Below are 24,311 nucleotides of genomic sequence, written 5' to 3' on the forward strand. Positions count from 1 at the left end.
AAAAAAGGCAGAGCTGCAATCAGTGACAAATACTTTTTTATTGTTTGTAGTATACAGTGTCAAGGACATTATAAGCATTTCTGTGGTCAAAAAAACCCTATTGATTTGAATCGACTTCGCCTCTCTCATCCCTTTAATCTTCCCTCACTCACTCTCCAATATTCTCCTCTCTTTGTGCGTCTTAATATTATTTGGCAAATCCACTCACTCGTGTTTCTCCTAGCATCCACTGCTGACAATAAAGGCACTAAGCGTCGCTTCCTGCAGGCATTTCATTAAAGCACTAATAGCACATTGATAATTAGGTGACAAAGAGGCTTTTCCTATTGTACTGATCAGCTGCTGAGACGTAGTCCTCAGAGGCCCCGCACAGAAGGAGGTTGGCTCCGTGTGTGTGTGTGTGTGTGTGTTGTTAGTTTCTGCGTCCTGTGTGTCTGCTTTCAAGTCTTTGACATTGCTTCTTAAAACAAAAAAAACTAGATTTTTGTCTCCTTTGCCACTCTGTTTGATCCTGAATCAAAAATACAGGGTCACATGACTGCAGTCCACGTTATGAATTGAAACATACAGATGCCCGCCACTATGCCGTATGTATATTTGATTCTTACTTATAATCTTCAGTGTCCACGTATCAGTGGAAATGAGTTTTCACCACAAAAATATTGCATTCCTTCGAGGTTTTTTTTTTTTTCTTCCCCCACTCGGCCCCTCGTTCCTCCATTAGTCTCTCTTCTTATTCTATATCAGATGGTTCTCGCGCCACCTGAGGCACTGAACAAATAACATACTGCAAATGAAATTTCCTGTGAGGCTTATTGATGTTATTAAACACTAGCATACTGAGGCCCAAAATCATTTTAGTCTTCATCAGAGTGGCTGACATTTTACTGAATTAGCTGTTGGTGGCTTTGGGTTTGGCGGGGTTTGTCCACACACACACACACACACAGAGAGTCAAATGTTGGAGTAGATCTTCTCATTTGGTCGATGTGGCCTTTGATTGGCATCTATAAGGCTAATACTGTACACGCATAATGTTATTCCTGCATGTTGTTCTTTAAGAGACAAATACAGTTAGCCTTCGGAGATGAAAGAGAATCACATTATCGTAACGATCATGAGGAATTTCACATTTGACTTCAAAGCAAAGAAGCCGGCCTTGTTTTTTCGTACTTTAAATTTAAATTGCGTTTGGCCTTTTGTTGTCCTTTCAGTTCTGTGTGAAAAATCAATTACGCGCGTACCAATCTGCCACCCCGGAATGTTGAAAGCATGGAATATTGTATAACCTCGACCTGTTCTGTAACATTTGTAACATGTAACTCAGGGATGTGCACAAATTTGTCGTCACAAGGTTGACATTTCAGAACTTTAGTTTGTGTTTGTCAAACTATGACATGTCGGCTGTATTCACTTTTTGTCTTATTTAAGTTTTTGAGTGTTTGTGTTTGCATTTAAAGTGCAAAGATACAATTAGGTAAGTTGTCATTTGTACAGTAAGAAAATCCGTTTCTCTGTGCAATGAAATTCTTTCTCGGTGTCCACACAAATGTCGAGTTAAAAGTCAAAAGAAATAGACAAATAGTTATAATAGATAAACCGTTTAAGTCATAAAATAACACACAATAAGGGCAGGATAACTGGAAATGCAATAGAAATAGACATCTGTTATACACAATGAATTATAAGTGTAGCTGTGCATGTTGTGCAAACCAAAGTAGAGGTTCTAGGTATTAGCTGCAGGGAAATCTGCAATGTTACAGCAGCACAGTAATATATGATGTGATTTAAGCACCAATAAGTATAAAAACTATATAACATTTTAAATATTTAGAATAATAAAAAATAGAATATCACATACGATGTAAACAGTGTTTAACCCATCTATTTACAATTTGCTAGCACAGAAACTTTACAAGTAAATGCATCTTTCAATGCAAGTTTGACGATGTAAAAGATGAATGCCTCTCATACACGTCTTTAAATAGTTAAATGTTAATTCATGTTCATATTTTAAAAGAAAACTGTCATTAGCCCATTTACAAATGTTGTATTTGTTAAATTCCCTCATGTTAAATGTAACGCTACTCTTCCCACACATCGAGGCCTGAGCATCGCGTCACCCCTAAGACATGACCGTCCCCGTCTGATGCTTGTTTGTGTTTGGACTCTTGTGTCTGTTGCTCAGTTGGTCTCTGACTTCAGCGAGGACACGCTCCGCAGCATGTGGCACCGCCGCCACTGGCCTTTAGTTTCTTGATTTTAGTAGGTGTTTCAAAAGCAGCAGACACGCGGCCACATGTCGCTCGCTCCTCCCTCCCTGTGGTCCATCGACGCAGACGTGATCGGGACAAAGACTCTTGTCATTGCACGTGTTTGGGAAACATTATTACGGCGACAATAGCTGCAGCACGGCTCGCTGCCGGTGGTCATGTGTCCCCCCCCTCGTCATCTGTCATCTGTTATCACTCTAAACTCCTCCGGCTTTCCCCTCACAACTGATCAAAATATCTGAATGTGCTCCACAACGTGCTCTCTCTGTTGTCAGCTGAGCTGTACGTGAAGAAAAGAAGGAAAGAGAGAAAGAGAGAGAGGGGGGAAAAAAAAGAGAAAAGGGAAAATGGAGAAGAAAGTTGTTAATGTCACTGAACCATGAAAGGCTTGGCCTGGGGTTGGAATGACTCGGTATACAAGGTTCTTTAGTGCTGTGGCTGCGGGGATAAACATAACTTACATCAGCCCTTCGCTTGTACAGGAGATTTCCTCTCCTGGCACTTACAACTACAACACTCACACGGTGATACACACACACGGTACAATCCAGACACACACACACACACACACCAGAGGGCAAATGAGGGTTCTGAATAGTATTTTTTATTCTGTTTGCCAGCATCACAGTTATTGCTATTACTTGTTCACACACAGTCACACAGGTTGTTTGGCTTTTGTTGGATGTATTTGTATCAACAGCAGTGTAAAAATAGACCGTATCATCAGTGTAATGTGTGTTCTTTGTCTTTTTCCCCCCTCTTTCTTTCTAGATCATCACTCGGTATGTTTATGAGCTGTTGGAGAAAAAGTGCAACATGACTAAAGCTTTCCTGCCAGTAAGTACCTCGAGTGAGAGGGAGAGACAGAGCGCGGCGTTTTTTTGCCTCTTTGATTCATGCCCTTGAAGATTAAAGGGAGTATTAAAATATGAAAATTGACGTAAATGCTTTGGCTTCAGAGTGTGATTATATTGAGTCCCCTGTTTAAAAAAGAACATAAAGAAAAGAGGATTGTCAGGAGTCGGCTCCTCTCATTTCTCTGTCAGTCTTTGTCTTTTCCTTTCTGTCCTACTCACTTTCCCTTAAACTCTACTTTCTCCCCAACTCTCTTTTAACCCCCTCCTTCTGCGCGCACACACTCCTTTGTGCAAAAGTGTCCCCTCAACAAATTAACTGTATTGTGACATGTCATATCAAAGGCGCAGAGGCGCAGCATGCTGATGCTTAATCTGTTTTGCATTCATTTGCAAGGAGGGGGCTTTCTCAGCCATCATGGAGTTATTCTTTGCCCAGCTCATCCAGGCTCAGAGCACACACTTGATCCCTTTTATTTGTTGTTGGAAGCATTTTTTGTCTCTGTGTCGTCCTCCCCCCGCTCCTCCTCCTCCTCTCCGCCTTTACCCCTCCATCCCCTGCTCTTTTTTTTTTTTTTCTACCCTTGTTCATAAAAGTTGTGATCATTTTTCAGGCCGCGTTTATAGGGATGTTAGGCAGCGCTGGTGTTTAGAAGCACAGCATAGTTAGCTCCGGCGCTAACAGTGTCCATAAATCACTTAGCCAGGGACTCAGCTCCTTTCATTAGCCCCCATACACTTTCACTGGTTTATCTGCCTGCCCTATTTATCTCATTATTCCTCTGGAAAATTGCTCAGTTCTGGCTTTTCTGCCGCCCACCCGGCCGCCTGCGTGCATGTCACACTTGTGTGTGTGTGTATGTGTGTATTGGTGTGTTAGCGGTGGGTCCGTCCACCTGCATGGCATTGAACTTGTGACCACAGATTTTAAGTAGATTAACTGCAGCCAAGTATAGGGCGAGGGGAATGAGGGAGCACAGGAGAATAAAGGGTAAGACTTTCTACCCCCCCCCCCCCACTCGCCTCCCTTTGTCTGCTTGGATTAAGTTTTTGCAGCTGCCACCCGTGGCTTTTATGGACAGTGTTTGTCTCCTTAGAGATTCTTGCAGGGATGCAAAGATGCATGGGATATGGACAGAGCACACACACACACACACATACGCATTGATTGTCCCTGTGTGTGATATTTTCTCCCTCAGTTTTAATCACACAAACACTGGTTCCAGATCATGATTATTGATTATTTCCGTACTAATGCATAATGTTTTTTGTTTTTTTTATTACAGAGGCCACAGTGGAGAAGCCTGTTTCTCCTTAAATGCTTCCATGTTAAAATAAAAGTACACATTTTATTGTTTCATTTAGTTTTTTTTAATGACTCATTTTAAAACAACAGAAATCAAAGCTGCACAGTAAATAATGCAGTGTTTAAGTCACACTAAAGGAGTCAATTTTACACCAGTTCCAGTAAAGACCAATTACACTCGTACTCGTACATAGTGTTAAATTTAACAAAATCAGTTGAATTTAGCACTATTTTAGTGTGTTTCTAACTCTTTATATTAAAGTTACATCACAGATGTTGAATTTCATACTATCTTCAGGGTCTATTTAACACTTTAATGTTAAGGTAACAATAAAAAAAGCTATATTTCACACTATTCCAGAGGGTATTTGGTGTTTAAGTGTCTCAGTGTCACTTTAACCCTGCAAAAAGTATTGTGTGTAATTAAAAAAACAAAAAATCACAAGTCGCTGTGGCAGGAATCAATATCAATGTCCCAAGTGCCTAAAAATAAAAATACATGCACAACTAAAGTGGCAACTTCTGTTTCTCTGCAACATTAAGGACGACGCCACAGAAGATGAACCCACCAGTTTTATTTACCTGAGCCCTGATGCCTTGTCCAACCCATCGAAGCTGCTGGTGATTATCCAGGGTAGTGGCGTAGTACGGGCCGGTCAGTGGTCCCGGAGACTAATCATCAACCAGGACCTGGACTCGGGGACACAGGTCCCCTTCATCACCAAAGCAATGGAGGTAAGGAGCACAACAAAAGAAGCGCAAGTGAATGTGTTGGATGTTGTATTGATGTTCTTGTCTTATGTGCTGTTGTGTGCCGAGTGCACTGAGGACGTTGCAACTTTTTCTTGGCGTGTTTTTCAGCACAAAGAGTTTACATAGAGACACACTGCACCCTAACCCTAACCCTGCACAATGAGCACCAACATGCAATAAAATAAGAAAATAAGATTTAAAGTCGTTGTCCCTTGGCCCGTTATTGTTGCAGGTAACAATAATGGCTAAGGAAATAAGATAGGGTTGTTTTCCAGTTACAAGAAAAACAGGAAATAAGGATCAAATGCTGTTTTTCCATCACAATAGGGTTCAGTTTGGAATGGTAAAGCCCTGCGTTAGGGTTATCTTTTTGACTGAAAACAGTACCTGTACTTGGTAGATGGGGTGTGGTCTGGTCTCAACAGTAGAGTGCTATTTAAAGTTGGTGAAGTTACATGATTAATTTGGTAATCCCTCACTTCACCCTTTTTTGCACGAGTGGCCAGGCTTTTATTTTGAAATACTCACAGGATAGGAAATGTATGTCACAGCTTTAACTAGTGGCCAGGCTTTTATTTTGAAATAATCACAGGATAGGAAATGTATGTCACAGCTAAAAAAGGTTTGTGTTTTTACAGCATTGTCATTTTTGGACGACAAGGAAACCAATGGCTTGATTTACAAAGTGCTTTAGGGACGAAAATCTAAAAGTGAACCTGATTTTATTACTGCTCGCTCCAATCGCTCACTTTTGAGACTTTTGTCTTTTCATACACTAAACTCTGGATGCACTGTGATTTAATACACTTCAAACTTCAGTATACTGCACAATTTTACACAAACATGTAACAATTAGTCATAAAAATGGTCCAGAGTCTTACTCTATGATGAGATAATATGATGATCTATGACCTTAAATAACGAGTGAGCCTTATTCACATGTGCAAACATAGATTTTAATATTAATACTGCACACATATGGTAGGACCTCAATGTTCCATTCATTGTACAAGAAAACACTGACGCAAGTCCATTTTTTGTGATGTGTCATCCCTGTACATTCACGAGTGACTGAGTTGTGAGAGGTAACGTAATATAAAATGTAAATCTGCTTTTCTTTACCCTACTGAATGGTCACGCGCGTGTGTGTACGCCCGTGTGTCATCGCGGGGGAAAAGGTGTCTCTGACTGTCTTGTTCTTTTCATCCCCATCTCTTTGCTCATTTGTCAACCTGGCCACGAGTACCTGTGTAATTTCATCAGCCTGCTGTTCAAATTGACTTAGGGAAGATCCTGCTCTCCCTCTCTCCCTCGTCAACCCCCCCCCCCCCCCCCCCCACCACCACCACCTCCTCCGTCCATCAGAATGCCATAAAGACTTTCCACTGCTGTGTAAAGCCAGAGCTGCTAAGCACAACAACAGGAGAGATTTGGGTTGTGTGAGTTTTGGGCTCATGTGTGTACTAACGGATCATTCCCGAAACTGCCTTTTACAGTCAGCCTCTCGCTGGTGTTACAGTTGTGTTGCAGTGAGTCCAAAGTGACAGCTTAGATATAGAGAACATGGGATGTGTGTAGTGCACAGTGTTGCTCATTCATCATCGTAAACAGGAAATCGTGTTCTTACACCCTGACAAATCATCATCCAGGCACTTACTCCACGCAGTCCTTGTTTTGTGTGTGTGTGTGTGTGCGTGCACGCTCAGACATCAACAGTCAATTCATGCTGTCTTCAACTATTACGGGCATGTTTGTGGTTGGTCGTGTCATGCCGTGTAATTGGTGTGGATGGGTTGTGCGCGTGTGGAGGAGTTACAGCTACCACATCATCCACAGAGAGAGTTTGTCTATGGTTGCCATGTTTGCTGTTTGAAATGATCAGCTGATCTGAATGTTTAGTGCCTCATTAATGTGTATATTTTGGCCGTAAGTATTTATTTCTTTTCATTTGTGGTAGTCTCCATTTTAGCATGCACAACTTCACTTTTTTATTCTTTTTTAATTTACCTTACTTTTTATCAGATTTTGTATATTAATATGCACTAGTGGCCAGGCTTTTATTTTGAAATAATCACAGGATTGGAGATGTATGTCACAGCTAAAAAAAGGTTTGTGTTTTTACAGCATTGTCATTTTTGGACGACAAGGAAACTGATGTTGTCGGCTTCAGGAGTTTAATATTTTAAAGTTCACGGACGTAGGAAGACTATGAAGGAGGGGAGATTTGATTTATTGACCGTGTACGTCTGAATCCACCTCCATAGGTTCTGTATGTTTCATACCTGCTGCTCTTGCCATGGTGTTGTTTGTTCCTTTCCAGCAACAGTGCTGCAGTTTATACGTAAATGTTGGTGCGTGCGCAGAACGCATGCTTGGATTTGTTTACGTGACACTCAGAAAAACAAACTCTTGTCTTAGTCCTACTAAAATAGGACTTCTAACACGTAAGCTGTTTCACATTTCAATCCTGTTTACCGCGATACAAAGTCTTGTGTTGTTACTGCCGCTGTGGTATCACTGTCACCGTCTCCACCTACACACACAAGCCTCAGCTGAATACAACTTTCACACTGACTTTTCCACAGCCATTGTGGTAAACGCAGGAGATGACAAACAGGAGGAAGAATCTCATGAACCAGCTTGAGGAAATACAAACACTTGCTTAATTACTAATTATACAGTAAGATATTACAGTGTTGACATCCAGCGATGTGAGAATATGTAAACGAGCACTCGTCGTCTAAACAAGCTCACTGACGCAAACAAAAAAAATCTCAAAACACATGTGTGCAAATGTGTCACTAAAGCAGTCATAACCGCTGAAGCGTCATATAACTTTGGCAACATGACAGTTACTCAATATTTATGATTTACAAATGTGTTTGAGTGCAGGATTGTGTAAAATGTTGACATTTTGAGGTTAGGTTTTATTGTGTTTAGTTGAGACTCCCATTTGTTCTTGAGTGCAGCTCATGTGGATGTACTCACGGGAAGTTGTTTGGAAATACAATGCCTGCAGGGAAGGGTCAAGTTGAGCACATTCAGGGAAATATGGTGGGAACACACACACACACACACACACACACACACACACACACACACTCACAAAGCACTTCATTTGACTGTTGCAACTATTCAACTGCAATGTGTTTGGGTTTACACCAGATTTAAGGCTATACCGTTGAAAGTCTATGAGTATGGATGTGTGAATATTGGATTATTTGTTTGACTGTATATAATAAGCCAATAAGTTAATATGGCTATTCTTAATTATATAAAAAAGATTGAAAACTGAAAAATGATTTTCCAAAAATAAGACAAAATCTACCAACCCCATGGATGACCTAATTTGTGGCGCATCTATTATCACAAGAGGGCACTAGCAGCAAACGTTAAGTTTGTGGACTGCAAGTGTGTTTGCAGAAGGGATTAAATTTACCGGGGTCTCTGAATGCATCTCGTTAGTGTCCAATTTTAATTTAACACGCTGTGAACCCTGCATTATTTTCACTACCTCTCATGCGTTGGTGTTTAGAATAATCACCAAATATTCTAATTATACTTTTGGTTGAGATGCCCATCTCTTTACCACGCTTAAGTATAATCAGCCTTTCCTCATTTCTGATTGTACAGTGCAGTAGAAACTTACCATAATGGTAAAATTTGTAATAGTGTCCAACGGTTTGAGACCACATTCCCGTGCACTTGAATGGCAGACTCTTTGATTTAAGGGTCCAATGTGCAAGAATAAGAATTGGTGACATCTAATAGTGAAACTGATGGACCTACAGTGGTTATCAACTAGTTCAGCGAGTTGTCTGTGAGCTTATGAGATTCCCATAGATACAGATGCTATTAACCATGTTCTTTATTTGTATGTTTATGTATGAGAATGTATGTGGATGGAGCAGTTCTTTATGTAAGCTTCTGCCTGCTTCTTGCATGTGGAAAAAGTACATGTAGAAGACTTATTTTAAGGCTATGAAAACCACACTAACAGTACACAATTCCTGCCAAATAACTTCCCCTCTGGACCTTTAAAGTATACATTAAAAACTTTATTATGCCCATAGGAGACAGTTTTCAGTGAGTAAAACTTGTCAAGTCATTGTTGGTGTGATAATGCATGCAAGTCAATACATTTAAGTCACTTTCAACATACAGTTTAGACTGTAAGAAAGTGTACAGTTAAAGGACGTTCCTCAATTACATCCCCAGGCATCAGTCCACAGTCATCATACAGCAGCAATTAAAAGTTAAGATTTATATTAAAATAATACTATAAACATCCCATTAAGGTGGAATGACAATTGTTTTCCAGTGTCTCGAAAAGCATGTTAATAGTTACAACTCAAATAGAGAAAAACTCAATGGGCAAAGAGTATATGCTTGAGACTTTGAGCAGAGTTTAACACCAGGTTAAGGCAAATCTTTTAAGCTTTATCTTTGATAAAAGGAAATCTCTTCACATGCATGTGTGTGTATGTGGCTGCACACATGGAAAAATAGCTATTCCCATAGCCTAGAGGTAAGGTGACAGGTGAGAGGAGGATGTTGCTCAAGCAGCAACTAGTGAGTGGGGGAAAGAGGTGGAAGGAGAGAGGAGTCTGGGTTTGGGGGAGAGGGGGGATGCAGCGAGGACGAGGAATTATGATTGGTTGGAAAGGGACAGAAGAAGAGAGAAGTCGAGGAGAATAGAAAGGATTGAAGCAGGAAGAGAGAAATGAGAGGAGGACTAGGACTAGGGAGTGACTGCAAATGGGGTGGGACTGGCAGAGGACAGACGGGAGTATAGAGAGAGAGTAGGCAGAAGGCAGGCGTCTGACAGCTCCACTACTGGGAGAGGGCCTCTTAATGACAGCTTATTCCTTCATGATTTCAATTTCTGACAGTCGACAGGTCTGCTTGTTGCATCATGGCAGCTGTATCATTACCTTCTGGCCCTGTCACTGCTCTGCATCCTGAGACTGAGTTGGTGGAGGTGGAGGGTGGCGCTACTGGGATTGGGGGGGGGCAGGAGAGAGGGAGAGAGGGAGAAAAAAAGAAATAGAGAGAGAGAGATTGTGATGCTATAGCCAGAATAATTGCAGAAGGACGACACATTGGAAGGTGGGATCATTAGTTAAAGCAGCTGGTGGACTAAAAGTGAGGCTTCCGGCAAGTTTGGAGCCAAACTTGTTGATCTCTCCCGCTTCACTTATTTGTTCTAACAAACATTTTCTTAATTTGTCCTTTTCCCTTCACTTTATCTGTTTCAGAAAAGTTCTTCTACGCAATGCTTTCGAATAACTTGGGTTAATAAAAGTTCATCTCTCGACAAAATTCGGTTGTTGTCAGTCTTTATCACTCTTTGGACAGGATTGGACCAGGGAGGAAACGATGCGTTTAATTTCGGTTTTAACGTCGGTTTCAGTTTGTGACCATGGTGCATAAGCACACTATTTTAAAAAAGAGATTTATTTACCTAAAGCAATCGGAAGTCCCCGAGTTTGCTGAAAACATCCGAGGTTTGCCACAGACTTGTCCGACCGCCTGGTGTGAAAGGGAATGCTTCTTCAAGCGCCTCCGTGCCCCACGGAAAACTACTTGTAAACAAGATATGACGGAATATGTTCACAGGGGATTAGTATTACCGGGGGTAATTTTTCCGAGCCGTAATATTTACTGACATCGTCCGGTATTGATTACTGGACGATGACACATTTAGACTGGACAGAGACGCTCTGGTAATACCCCCCCCCCCCAACATATCTACATGTAAAAGTGTAGTATGTCATGTAATATGGCTTTTCTTAAGAGGAAGAGTGATATGATGAGTCAGTATTGCGAAGAAGAAAAACATAAAATCTAACAATTTTGCATTAATGCTTCACTAAAAACAGTCTGAAAAAAGTTTAGTTGTTGTTGTTTAGTTGAAATCAGAATCAGTGTCCGACACACATACACTGTCTCGTATCTTTTAGCAACTTGTTTATACATAAAGATCTATACTGTTCATTATGCCTCCCCTCCTTATCACCCCCCTCTCTCAAACTCTCTCTCTCTCTCTCTCAATAGTGAGTCAGGCTCGACACTGGAGACCCACTGGAAAGAAAGAGGGGGTGTGGTGTTTTCAAAAGTGTGTCAAAAGCCTTGGGGTTTGTATCTGCCCAGAATTTCAATGGGAGGCTGAAAGGGGGCAGCGGGGCAGACAATCTCAAACACAGAAATCCTCTCTTAATTTCTGTCATGCACCCCCCACCCACCCCCTTTCTCTCTCTTTTACACCCCCCCCCCCCCTTTTTTTTTTCCTCGGAGCTGGATGATGTCTTGTTCAACATCAGATTCACACTCTGGCATCGTCCTGTGTTGTTTTGTGTTGTGGCCTTGTGTGTGTGTGCGTTCTCTCTCTTTCTGTCTCTCTCTCTCTCTCTCTCTCTCTCCCTCCCTCCACTCATTCTGTCTCTCCATTCACAGTTCGTCCACTTCCTCCTTTCTCATTAGTTCCTCTAATTCCCCCCGAGCTGTGAGTTAACCTGTGTGTGTGTGTGTGTGTGTGTGCCAGCGATAACATTGTGTGTGCACCGGGTATCTTGAGGCATCAGGTGGCTACAGAAGTCAGACACGTATCATTCTGTCCAGCTTGCCAGGTTTAGCCTGAGGACAGTGTGTGTCTGTGTGTGTGTGTGTGTGTATGTGATAGGGTCAAAAGATGCTCTGCCTAGCCATGGCCTTGTAATGGTAGCCCTGCGAGCAACACACACACACACACATGCACAAGTCCAGGTGGAAAGGTCCCAGCACATCCCGAAGCTCAGATCAATGCACTTGACACCTTCAAAGGCAGGTGTGGGGCCTGGACTTGCTCTGGGGTTAAACCTCTTTTAAATAGCCTCCCATGGGAAGGCAGCTGTCAATAACCCACCATAATTACCGGGGCCAGGCCCGCCAAGGGCTCGGCTGCACGGGCCAAATTAAAAATTGATCAGAGGGAGAGAAAACATTATTTTGTGGTGGTATTCCCTGTCCTAACAGCGCTGCTGCTGCCGTGTGTGAAATCTCATCAACCCCAGGTCCAACGTAGATATCTAGAGACCTATTTATCTATCTATCTGACCCCCCCCCCCCCCTCCCCGTCCACATGAACAATAGAGTACTGTCCCTGTTGTAAAAAAAAAAAAAATGTATTTGCATATTGAGTGTCTTTCAGCCTGCTTTTCTTGAGTGTGTGTGTTTATACACACTCTGTATGTGTGTGTGTGTGCATACTGTATGAGCATGCGGCTGATTGTTATGTGCTCCAGGTAATCGTACATCATCCCCTATCTGTGTAGCATGTGTGTGTATTTGTGTGCGCACCTTGTAGCAGTATATTGATTGTGGTCTCATTGAGTTTCTCTTGGCAGAGAGCCTTTATTTGTCGGCCCGAGAACGATATAAAGAAGATATGTTCGTCCTCGGGCTTCCTCTCGGAAAACACACCGACTATTGTTTTCACAAGACACTGATGAATGAGACTGACAGTTTATAATCGGTCTGAGGTATTTACCAAACACACCGTGGGTCATATCACATTGCTTTTGTTATCGCGGAATATGTACAGTGTGTCGACGATGCGGGGAGCTACTCTTCCCCTTTACAAATGAGGCTCTATTTAAAATACGTGTTCTTTTGGGAGGTTCTGCCAATATTCTAATTACCACTGGCATCTGTAATTTCCACCCAGCGCAGAATCTGCCTCAAAGATGATTCACACGAGTGAGGAAATGCGAGCACACGTTATGACATTTCATATTTGGGCTTGGAACAGAAAAGAAAGACACATAGTCAAACTCTGTGGTGTTGATAAGTGTTGATTAGCCACTGTAAACACAGGAAGTGTTGATTTGGACACTTTGAGTGTAACAGTAAATTAAGTGTGGACTTTTTTTTTCCTTTTTTCTTTTTTTTACTCGTCATTTAATCCAGAGTTCCTTTGGATTTTCCAAAAATGGCACAAATCAAATTGCTTTTACTGGAATTCCCCCTCCTGCAGAAATCCATCATGAATAGTATGACTGAAAATAAAAACAGTCGAGGCATAAAAAAAGTGGTCAGGGATTTGTTTTGGTATTGTTTTGTTGTGTTTTTATTTAAAAAAAAAAAAAAAAAATCATAGCACACTTTCATCATGATAAATATGCCGCTTTTCCACTACATGGTCCCAACACGGCACGGCACGGCACGGCCTATTAGTCATAGCACCTTGTACTTTTTTGTTAGTACCTGCTCTGGCGAGGTTCCAAGCAAGCTGAGGTGATACTATGCCGGGCGTTGTCATACTGCCGGCCTCTGTTTAGTCAGAGTATGAAGAGCCATGAGCTCACCGTCCTACACGAGAATCAAACCTGTAGATCAGTTAAAAAGACTTGAGAATCCTGAAAACGTGTGTTAATCTCTAAATCTCAATATTTCACAGAGGAGTCTGGTATATTTAGTCTTTTAAATTGACTGCGTATGTACACTTTGTTGTTTGTTGTGTCATTTTCTAGGCTGGCACTGCCACAGTTTTGCCTGGGGGGTGGGGGGGGGGGAGATAGGAACATGATATACAAACGAGGACAAGTGAGAAAGGTTTTGATCTAATTGTGAAAGATTATTTGGGAGGAAACATTTATTAGTGTGATAATTGACTTTATATTTTTTTTCCCCCTTTAAATTAACACATTACACTATCAAAACGGCTTTGTTTCTCCGTGTGTGTGTGTGTGTGTGTGTGAGGTGGGTAGTAGGTCATTTGCTGCTGCAGGCTGTGTGTGTGCGTCCCAATGGGAAGGTCTTGTTTAGTCTCTCTTCCAGAAGCCCCCAGGCAGTGTGTGGTGGATACCTCTTCACTCTCTCACTGGGAACACTCGTCTATGGCACACACACACACACACATACACATATAGAGAGAGAAAAAAATGAAACCTTCACAATCTCTTGCACAGTTCAACCTGTGTGGCAGCATGTTAACTGTGTGATGAAGCTTTTACTTCTGCACTAATCGGCCATAACACTACCTGTGTTAATGCTGATACTGTCGTGTGCAACTTTTAAATATAAAGACAAAACAGTTGAGATCATTGCAACACGCGTTCACCCAACACTGATTAAGCTTATCAGCTCCACAAGACTCTCATCCTGTCACCTGGCGACATTCCCGCGCTGCACACAGGAAGTCATAAGAGAGACTGAGGCTTCAGTCGCTTTCCAACTGTAAAGTTGCGTGTTCAACTCTCAGTTCCCCAAGTCTACATGCCTTATGTGTCCTTGGGCAAGACACTTAACCCCATGTTGGAAAAATATGAAAAGTACTAAATAAAAACAGACTATTTACCATTAATACTTCTTCCGCCCCTGTTCTGCCATTGTATACCCACAAACGCTCCCTCAAAACAGAGGCAGAATAACAACAACAACAAAAGTTACACACTGCAGCTTTAAGCAATATCGCCCGCAGACACCGACACACAAATTCAAGGCTCTCTTTCATCCTCTTGCAAATGTTTACATGTATCCTTCATCTCAGCAGGTTTACAGAGGTTAGAAGTTGTTTAGCGGTGGACGCTACGGGAGGAAATTGAGTTTTGTGATGACACCACACGCGCTGCACTACAAACACACACACGCACGCTCACACGCTCACACAATCAGCCACTGAGCATCTCGCGGGGTCAAAGTTGAAACCTGCTTTAAGCTCTACAGTGCCAGTGTCACGCTCCTGGACTGTGTGCGCTACACTTTGATCGATGAGAGGAAACCGGGCTCTTAAACAAGGGTGACCAGGGTTCTAGAGGGTACTCTAGGGTTACAGGCAAACAACAACACATCTTTCCGTTAATAGTTTTAGTGTCGGCTTTGTGGTTAGAAATGAAAATAGATCCCGGAGGGCTGGAGTGTTCCTTAAGAAACTGTTCTGGTTTTGTTTAACCACAAGAAGCTGCTCAGACATCTATTCCAGTTTTTTAATAATTGTACCCACATTCATATTTGTCATCCTGAAGAGATGATTAGTAATATACTATGGATTTATTTGATACTTCTGTTTTCATCATATGCGTCCATATGTCTTGTAGTTGTTCACTCTCTGTATGCAACCAAACATCAAGGTGTAATCTTTATTTAAAGGTTTATCTTTAAACCTTTAAATAAAGGTTCATTGTAAAATATGATAACCTCTGATAATCTATGTGTAATAATTTTTTTTTTTACCAAGAGTCGTCCATTGTTTTTGGGATAAATAAATAACTCAAAAAACCTGAAAACCTGAAATTATGACGATCTTTTAGTCACGTCAAGTAAACAGGGAAAACAAAACCTATCTTTGTTAATGTTTAAATTGTTTTTTTTCTTCACATTTGAACGAATGAGTTGTATGTTGATTCTGTGTGACGTTAAGGCAAACTTACAATAAACGAGGAGAAAATCTTAGTCGAATCAGTTTAACATCAAAAGAAAACCAGCAGATTACTGCTGTCGTTACTTTAATTCATTTGTCTTTACTTTACTATTTACTGTCCATATAAATTTGACCCTTGTGTAAAAATCTGTACATTTGCAGAGGAAAGAGAAATTAGAGTTTCCCTGCAAAATACTGAATAGGCATGTCAAATGTGGACATATAAACAGATGATAATGTCAGGTTTAATGTCTTAATGTCTTCTGTCTTCTCGTCCCAAAGTGCTGAGGCTGAGCTCACGACACAACACCTACACATGCGACTTGTTAAGATCGGCTGCTTTTGTCACATTACATGTCACTTATAGTTTCATCTGCGCTAACACCATTCTGTGCATTTGCTCTGCATCACCTCCCCTTTATCTGATGTTACGGTGCTTGGTGATAGGTGTTATTATCCTGCAGTATGCTGACAGCCTATCCCTTAACCCTCCTAGGAGCACACTATGCTGCGCTTGGCTGACTTGTTTGCGCTGATGTCAAGTTTTAGCGGTTAGCAGGCGGTTACCATATGCCACTGTGCTGCTGTCGCCCCTAATGTCACTCAAACGAATGTCAGCCTTAGCTCAGAACACAGAACACACCCAGAGACGCGGCGACAGTCACCACAAAACACACACGTACACACACACACACACACACACAAACAAAAGCAAACTTGCCATGAAGGAAATGGAGATATACTGGAGTAAGAATAGAGGAGTCACATTCTGTTTGAGGTGCCATGATAGGACAAGCTAGTCGACGAGGTATTTTGCCAGCTGATGGACGGACGCTTGAAGTGAGAGAAGCCATGAATGACACAAACACAAACCTTAACGTACACTTAAGTGTGCAGTAAACTGCTGGTTTCACTGCAGACATACACTTTAGTCCAAAAAGAAAAGGCCCCTTTAGAACAAGGGTGGACTCAACGTACGCTGTGCACTTGACAACTGAAATGCTCCTTGTTCACTACAAATGGAGCAGCATCAAATATACCAAAAATAAAATCACTTTTTTGTGTTTATCTCAAACGGAACTCTCGCATAAGGTTGTTCTAACTGATAGAACATTATATTACGACACATTTATATTTGTACAAAAGGCTTGGAGTAAATGCCAAACATTAAAAGCAGATACTCAGGGGTGTAGATATCAGGAACTTGGACTTGCTTTAGTTTTCGTTCAGTTGTCTGTATCTGCGCTCGTGAGGATACAATGACTTGGACGACTGAGGACCTTCAAAGACATGAGATAGAGACGTTGATTTGCACATCTCTATGTGCATGGCCAAAACTCAGTAACAGACCTTTCAGCAGGTCCTCACAACTTTAAGACTTGGATTTATGTTCAGATTTAGACTTGGATTTAGGGTTAAGGATTAGGCATAATGACAATTGTTGTCCGTACTGATAATTCTGTCTGACTTGAATTTGTTACCTCTTTAGGACCTTTTTCTGGCATGAACACTGACCTTGTCAGGACCAGTAGTCCTCATGGAGACCGATACTGGTCCTGAGGCTGAACCGAATTTTTGAGGAGCTGGTTAATTTCAGCACTGAGTTAAATTCTGGTTAGTTTAAGGTTAGGATTAGACATTAACTGGGTATCGCAAGTCTTTAAAAGGATAGCTACACAATATGTGTGTGTGTGTGTGTGTGTGTGTGTGTGTGTGTGTGGCTGCATTATAGCTGATAACCTGTCGTGTCGTCCTCCCCTCTTTATCCATCTTAAGATGTCGGTGGCTGTTTTCTCGTGTTAACCGAGTTGTTGTGTTTTGCTTGGCATTCAGGGTGGGAACACGGCCCGCGGCTCTCTGTTCATTTTGACCTTCTTCAAACTTGCCCTTCCCTTTTCCTCCCGAGTTTTTTCTTCTTCTCCCTTTTTCTTTCTTGTTTTTCTAAGGTTTCTGTTTCCTCTTCATCTCTCGGGCTGCCTTTGTGGCTGTTTTATCCAAAGTGCGGCACAGTAGCCTTTGGAGTCGCTGTCTCTTTGGCCTCTGACAGATCAGGATGGCAGTGTGTGACCACGGAGGATTTAGCTGCTTCTGCATTCCACTTGGAGACTCTGACTCACTTTCTGTCTCTCCCTCCCGCCTCCATCCCCATTTCTCTCACTCTCCGCGTCTAAATTAAACATCAGTTAAATTGCTGAGCAGCAGCTTCGATGGACAGTGATAAAGTAGTAACATTATAGCAACAGTGACATGACATGGTGCTGTACAACCCCAGGGAATGACGAGAGAGAAAAGTGCTATAATCCATTTTAATTTCACTGATATCATTGTATGAAGAGAGGGAGAGAGGCAGCGGTTGGCAGTGAGAGAGGAAGGCAGAGGGATAGAAGTGAGATGTCTCCGACCAGAGACTGCGCTCCAGCTGACTGCAGTGTCTTCTGGTGACCTAGTTGCAACCTCTTTGAAGTCCTCATGCTGATCTCTCTATAGGCTGCAGAGGAGAACTGCTGCATAGACCCGATTGAAAAAAAAAAAAATGATTAGGTGAATCACATTCATGGGTTTTTTTGCCTCTGCTCTAAATCTCTGTAGCCACAGATATACTGCACGTGCACATGTATGTGTCTGCTTTTTGAGGGCTGTGTTTTCGCGTATAATGCACGTATTCCTCTCGGAGTGTGTAGCTATAATGTCGGGCCAAACGCAGCCTTTATCCTTTAGCCCACCGCATTATAGGAGACAGTGGTGCATTGTCAGGAGAGCTGACCTAGAATAGTCCTATCACTCTACATTGAGCTCCACGTCTGCCCTCTCCTGTGATCACTATGCTGCCAATGCCGCAGTCTATACTGTGTATATGTGTGTGTGTGTGTGTGTGTGTGTGTGCGTCTGTGTGACCCAGTTCAGTTGGAGGTGTCGCCAGTCTTGCCCCTGGTGAGGACATGCATGTTAGGGCACCAAACCCTTTAGATGTGTGTATTCTGTTCAAACACAGCTGTGTGTTTCTGATATATAAACACTGATGATGTGACTTGTGTCATCATTACAGTATAATGTAGACATTTAAAGCACAACTATGCAGGATTTTTACCCTAATTTAACGGCCTTGGAGAGTCGGGGGAGATTGGAGCGGAAAACCGGCCTTCCAGGAAGCGGGCCGCCGACCTGGAGTCCTCAGAATCATAAGGGCTCATGTTCACCGGCAAACTGTTCAGCTACATACTTGATTGATTATTGATTATATGATCGTCCAAAGGTGTATTCACGCCACAAGCTCTACAAGTAAAGCAAAGGTGCATCATGTCATGTGATGTCACGAACACCGAGTGACGCTGAGAATCTTCCCATTGTCTCACTGTTGTGTCAGAAATAGAATCCCACATGAGCTTTAGGAGACGAGGCTTTAGAAGAAAGTGAGTCATTTGTTGCATTGTTGTTTGGCTCTATAGCATCAGCCCCAGGAGAGTAGTTCATGTTGTGTTTTCCACGTGTGCGAGACACACAAGATAGCAGAAATGTAATGTAAAGTAAATATCACAAGCAACACACAGAAATAATAGCCTCATATTTGCTCTGAATGCATGATGTGATTATATAAGAAGCTGCTTTAAGACGCCGGATGTGACAGGAATGCTAAGACGCCAATCCAGACACGTGTCACTCGCTCATGTTCGAATCTTTCTGTGCACAACACAAATGATCGCACAAGTAACACAGCATGAAAATGTCTTTTCCCTTCTTAAGAAGAGCCAGAGCTAACGCCGAAAGCCACAGAGCTCTCGGATACACATACGAATGCACACCGTATACCGTATGACATGGCCACTCTGTGAACTCCCTCAATTATCCACAGCCTTTCTCCTGCACCCCTCCATCCCTCCGTCTTCCCACCTGCTCCCCATTGAAAGCCTGTGTGTGTGTGTAGACGTTCACTCTGCTGGGGGCATGCTTAACCTTCTTCCTGCTGCACAACACAAGGAGACACGCATGCTCGTCTTCAAGTTGGGCTTCAATTAAAACACCCACTTCACTTTTTTCCCCTCTTCCTTTCTCCTTTCCCGTCTTTCTTTCATTCCCTTCCTTTGCTTTCTTTTTGAAGTTAGCCCGGGGCCTCGCAGAGCCTCATCAACCCTTTGCCTTGGCTAGATTGCATACAGGTACCCTCTGTGGCTATTTCAAATGACTTAATTAGCTTCTGAGTGCAGAGGGTTTGCAGAAGTCTCTCACTCTCTCTCTCTCTTCTTCTCTCCCCCCCCACCTCACCCCCTCTGTCTGTCTCTTTTTCTCTGTCTTCAGAGAGAGAGAGAGAGAGAGAGAGAGAGAGAGAAAATGATTGAGCCCATGTGACACATTTAGTCCCTTGCCGTGTGGTTTCACTTTCTAGGTCATGCTCTGGCTGTGAAGCTGACTGCCTATTACCTTGTAGCATAAGACGACACACACTGAGAGACACATTGCAATGAACTGTGCGCCACACACACACACACACACACAAAGTGCAAACACACACGCTTGATCCCACTGTATGTTTACTTTGATTGTCACCCTGCATCTTAGGCTGTAGGCAACATTCACCCGGCAACCCCCCCCCCCTCCCTTGTAATTGATGTTATTTTCATTGATGCAATATTTATTAATGCAGCAGTCAAGTAGCATGTGAACTGGTACAAGTGGAAATGCGGTTGCTATTTGCTCAGCTGGTTTGGTGTTTGTTTGGAGGCGGAGACACAATCCAACACTGTTTTTTGTTGTGTTAAGTCCCCGAGCGTGAATTCCCATACACACACACACACACACACACAGAGTGATCAAGGTGTAGCCTTGTGTTCTGACTGTTTTTTTTGTTTAGTTTTTTTGTCTGTGACGATAACGTCAAGGGCACGGCCCGCCGCTGTATGAAAAAAAGAAAAAAAAAGAAATCTATGTTGCCATATCCATCTTAGCCACGATACACACACACACATATACACAAAGCAGCGTATCGTCTCGGCTCTCCTTCAGGGGGACACAGAAAACAGCAGAAGCATGTTGGATATTGCCGTGTTTGTTGTTGACGACGGCGGCTTGAAAGTAAGAGTCTGTCAGACTCCTATGCAGCAAAGCAAGAGGTAGCAGTCACTCTCGCAAACAATCACAAACCGTGTCAGAAGTTTTGTCAAGTGACAAGCAAATGGTCCCTGACTGTACCTCCTTTGGCATTGTCAACTGTCAAGGTCTTGAAAGTCGTGTGGTGGTGGTGGTGGTGGTGGGGAGGGGGTGGAAGAGGGAAAAAGTTTTTTTTGCTCCATAAAGCTTTATTGTAATGAAGTGCCTGACGGAAACATATGACCACAAGGATGTGATCACTGATGGTCATCAATGACTAAATGAGTTCTCGCAGCCCTGGGGCCGCGGACGAGATCTCAGGGGGTTGGGCAGAGCAAAGTGCCTGTTAACTTCTGGCTCTCTGGTCCAGCTATAGCTTGCTGGCTAGCTCCGGGCCCGTGTTAAAAACCTGGGCCTGGTAAATTAAGTTTGGCAGCGTGGACAGCCTGTGGCACCGCACACATTTGCACGTGCACGCGCACAACGCGAGTGCACTCACAGCCGTTTGATGTCAGGCATTCACACACACTCACATTCACTCTCCCATTACCCAATCTTAATTGGCTACATTCCCTCTTCCTCTCCTCTCTTTCTCCGTCCCCCTCTCTCTCTCTCTTTCTCTCTCTCTCTTGGACAGGCCTACAGGCCTGTTGGTACGCTGGCACACTCAGCAGCCGAGTCTGGGCATGCGAGCAGGTTTGAGGGCATGGAAGAAATTGGAAAGGGGGAAGCAATACAGATGGGTGCAAGGATGAGGTTCAGATTACAGTCAGGTAGGGCTGCATGATACGGCCAAAAAGAAAAAAAGACATTTATAACGTAACGGTCAGTACTGACTGCAGTAGTTGTCCGATTTTTAAAGACTGAGAAACCAGTGGATAGTAGTTTTAAAGTTCTTGTCTTGTCAAACAAAGAGACATGTGACACTTTTCTGACACGTAACGTTGTGTAGTTGTATTGTGAGTGAAGTTGCACTTATTCAAATTTTTGTCGGACTGCCTTTTGCATTTGGCGCAACATAGCTGCGATAGGCTATGCATTAATTTTCAGAGAGATGGATGGATGGATGGATGGATATGTTGAGTCTTTTCCAGCATCCCATAGTTTCTCAGTGGGGTTAGAGTCTGGACTCAGTGGCGTCCAATCCATGTGAAAATGATGATTGTCAGCACAATTAAGTCTATGCATTTTGAGTGAATTACTGTCCAAGTTTACGAGCACTAGAGGGCAAATTGTTGAATGCTAACACTAGGTGGCGACACACCCTCATTACAGCTTATTGGTATTAGCTGTTAGCTGCATGCTTGACCTGTTACATCACAGACCAAAACGATATTAGCTGGTAGAACCATCACCGTCTTGTGCTCCCTTTGCTTGAGTCCAATGCAGAGAGTCTTAACGATTAACGATATTCAGTTTTTTGAGCCATGTCTTCTGTCGCTGTCTTTTATTTCCGGGTCAAAGGGAATTGTGGAGCGTGAACACCAGTTTGGGTCCATTTGAATGTACATGCAATAGTAATTTGACTCGCAAACAACATTATCTGTGTGTGTTAGTCCGAAATTTTGATTTTTCTTACATCGTGTAAACAAATAAAAGTCTTTCCCAGTGCATCAGGACATTTTCATCTCGGTTCAAAAACTTACCTCAGAAGCGAGACACGACCAACTGAAGCAACTCCAAAGCGTAACACTTTGGGTATGTTACTTTATTTTGGCCGGGCAGTGTATATTGTTATTGAATTACTGCTCAGCCCCACAATCAGGACATGAGTGAAGGAAGATGATAGCGATGCCTCAGCACAGAGTCACATTGAACAGAAAATATCTTGGATTTTTCTTTTTTTTTTTTGCACATTTCCAGGCTACTTATTACAGCCACAGTCAGAAAGGAGATGCTTCTCTCCCTTTCCCACTAGCTGAGGAGTTGTCATGTGCTGTCAGCCAGCTTGTTCTCCATGTGCCTGTCACTGCTCTGGATAGGAGCTCTGGGTCCCAGCCAATTGGTGAACTGTGTGTGATTGTGTGTGTGTGTGTGTGTGTGTGTGTGTGTGTGGATGTTGCCCTCAGAACACTTTGTTGATTCTGCTCTGCAGTGTCAGTGACACATTGAGTGGATTTGGTGGGAGTCCCCTGGTTTCCCTCGTGCTGAGTTTACTCCATCTGTTTACTCCCCAAAAACACTCTCAAATCTATTACCCATCCTTCTCGCCTGTTCCCTCTATTTTTCACCCTCTCTCTCTCTCTTATTTACCCCTGACTTCTCTTGACTTGTTGTTTCAAATCAGTACCTGTGTGGTAGTCGGATGGTGTGCCTGCCGACAGCCAGCGCTTGTCTCTGCCTCAGCGGGAGGTGGGATTGAGTTTCTCTCAGCCATCCATCTTTTTACTTGAAAGGCCAGAACACACTATTTTCCTGGATCAATGTTTGCGCGTCTGTGTTTTTGATTAACAGGATAGTTGAATGAGAGACTGCGGGTTAAAAATAAGTAAATTACACTGTGTTGCATCTGGCATTTGTCACAGATCAATGGAGAGCTGTGGTGGTTGTTCTGGAGGTATTTACATGTCCACCAGGAGCTCAGGTTCTTCGTCACCCCGTCATACCTTATTCCTCCTGGTCAAAAAAAAACCTTTACTCCTGAGTTTATACAGGGTTCTGACCAGGGTTTTATCGACATAATTCCAGGGTCAAATTACTCCGCAATGCACAGCAATGTTTATTATTGGCTTTGGCTCCGATTGGCATTAGTGGGAAACCAGGACTTGGTTGAACATGCTCATTTCTTCTTTTTCTGCTTCACTTTTGACAGCGAGGCAAATTCCAGCCTCATTTCCAGAACATTCTGGCTATTAGCAAAGCCCTTAGTCAGTGAGCCTTATTTTTTCCAACTTGGGACAGTGCTCAATATTTTTTTTTTTTATTTCATTTTATTAGCATAATACAATCACTCATTCACCTTTGAGATACCAAAGATGTTAAATAATAAGTGTGAAGTCACATTTTAGACACGTTAGCTACGTTAAGAGATGCTCCATCCACGTTCAATACATAGACTTTAAGCACTTTGTTCTCTATGTTGTGAATAAATAGCAAAATCCTGCACATTTAACTTTTCACGTTAACAGATATTGTGACGTATCACTATAGTATTGTCTTGCAATATATTAATTATCACAGGGTTAGGGTTGTGTTGTGAAATTATTGGTATCGTGGACCGTGAATTGCGTATCATATCCCAGGTATACCGGCTCATTTTAGTGTAAAAGAATTCACAAAATGACCTATTGATCATCGTTATTATTTTAATTTAGGAAGTAATGCCGCATAGTGACGTGAAAATAAGTGAATGATACTTTCTGAGTGCACTGTATATCCTTTGTTTTCAGGATACATCCCACTCTCCAAAAGGTTATCTTTGAAATAACACCCACCAAATTACACCAGTATTCACATTAAATAAAATATCTGTGTCAGGATTGTGAAATAATCATTGATTTTTCTCCCCCCTTTTTGCACACAGCATCACATCTGAAACAACTTCATTAAGCTCATTATGCAACCCCATGGTACGGTTTTATAATGCTAGTCCTGAGTCTGTGTGCGATGCTATGAATTGATAGTTTACATACCCAATGCCAAGG

General features: G+C 42.5%; 1 protein-coding gene across 1 annotated transcript in view; it reads left to right on the forward strand.

Annotated features, from left to right (window-relative positions):
* Nucleotides 1-24,311, forward strand: part of fam172a (family with sequence similarity 172 member A) — a 163,017-nt gene that overhangs the window by 16,559 nt on the left and 122,147 nt on the right. The window contains exons 5-6 of the mRNA XM_058636321.1: nt 3,045-3,110; nt 4,977-5,168. Of these exons, the coding sequence (XP_058492304.1) occupies nt 3,045-3,110; nt 4,977-5,168 (258 nt within the window). The remainder of the gene's footprint in view (nt 1-3,044; nt 3,111-4,976; nt 5,169-24,311) is intronic.

This window comes from Solea solea, chromosome 8, assembly GCF_958295425.1.
Source record: "Solea solea chromosome 8, fSolSol10.1, whole genome shotgun sequence".
Lineage (NCBI taxonomy): Eukaryota > Metazoa > Chordata > Actinopteri > Pleuronectiformes > Soleidae > Solea > Solea solea.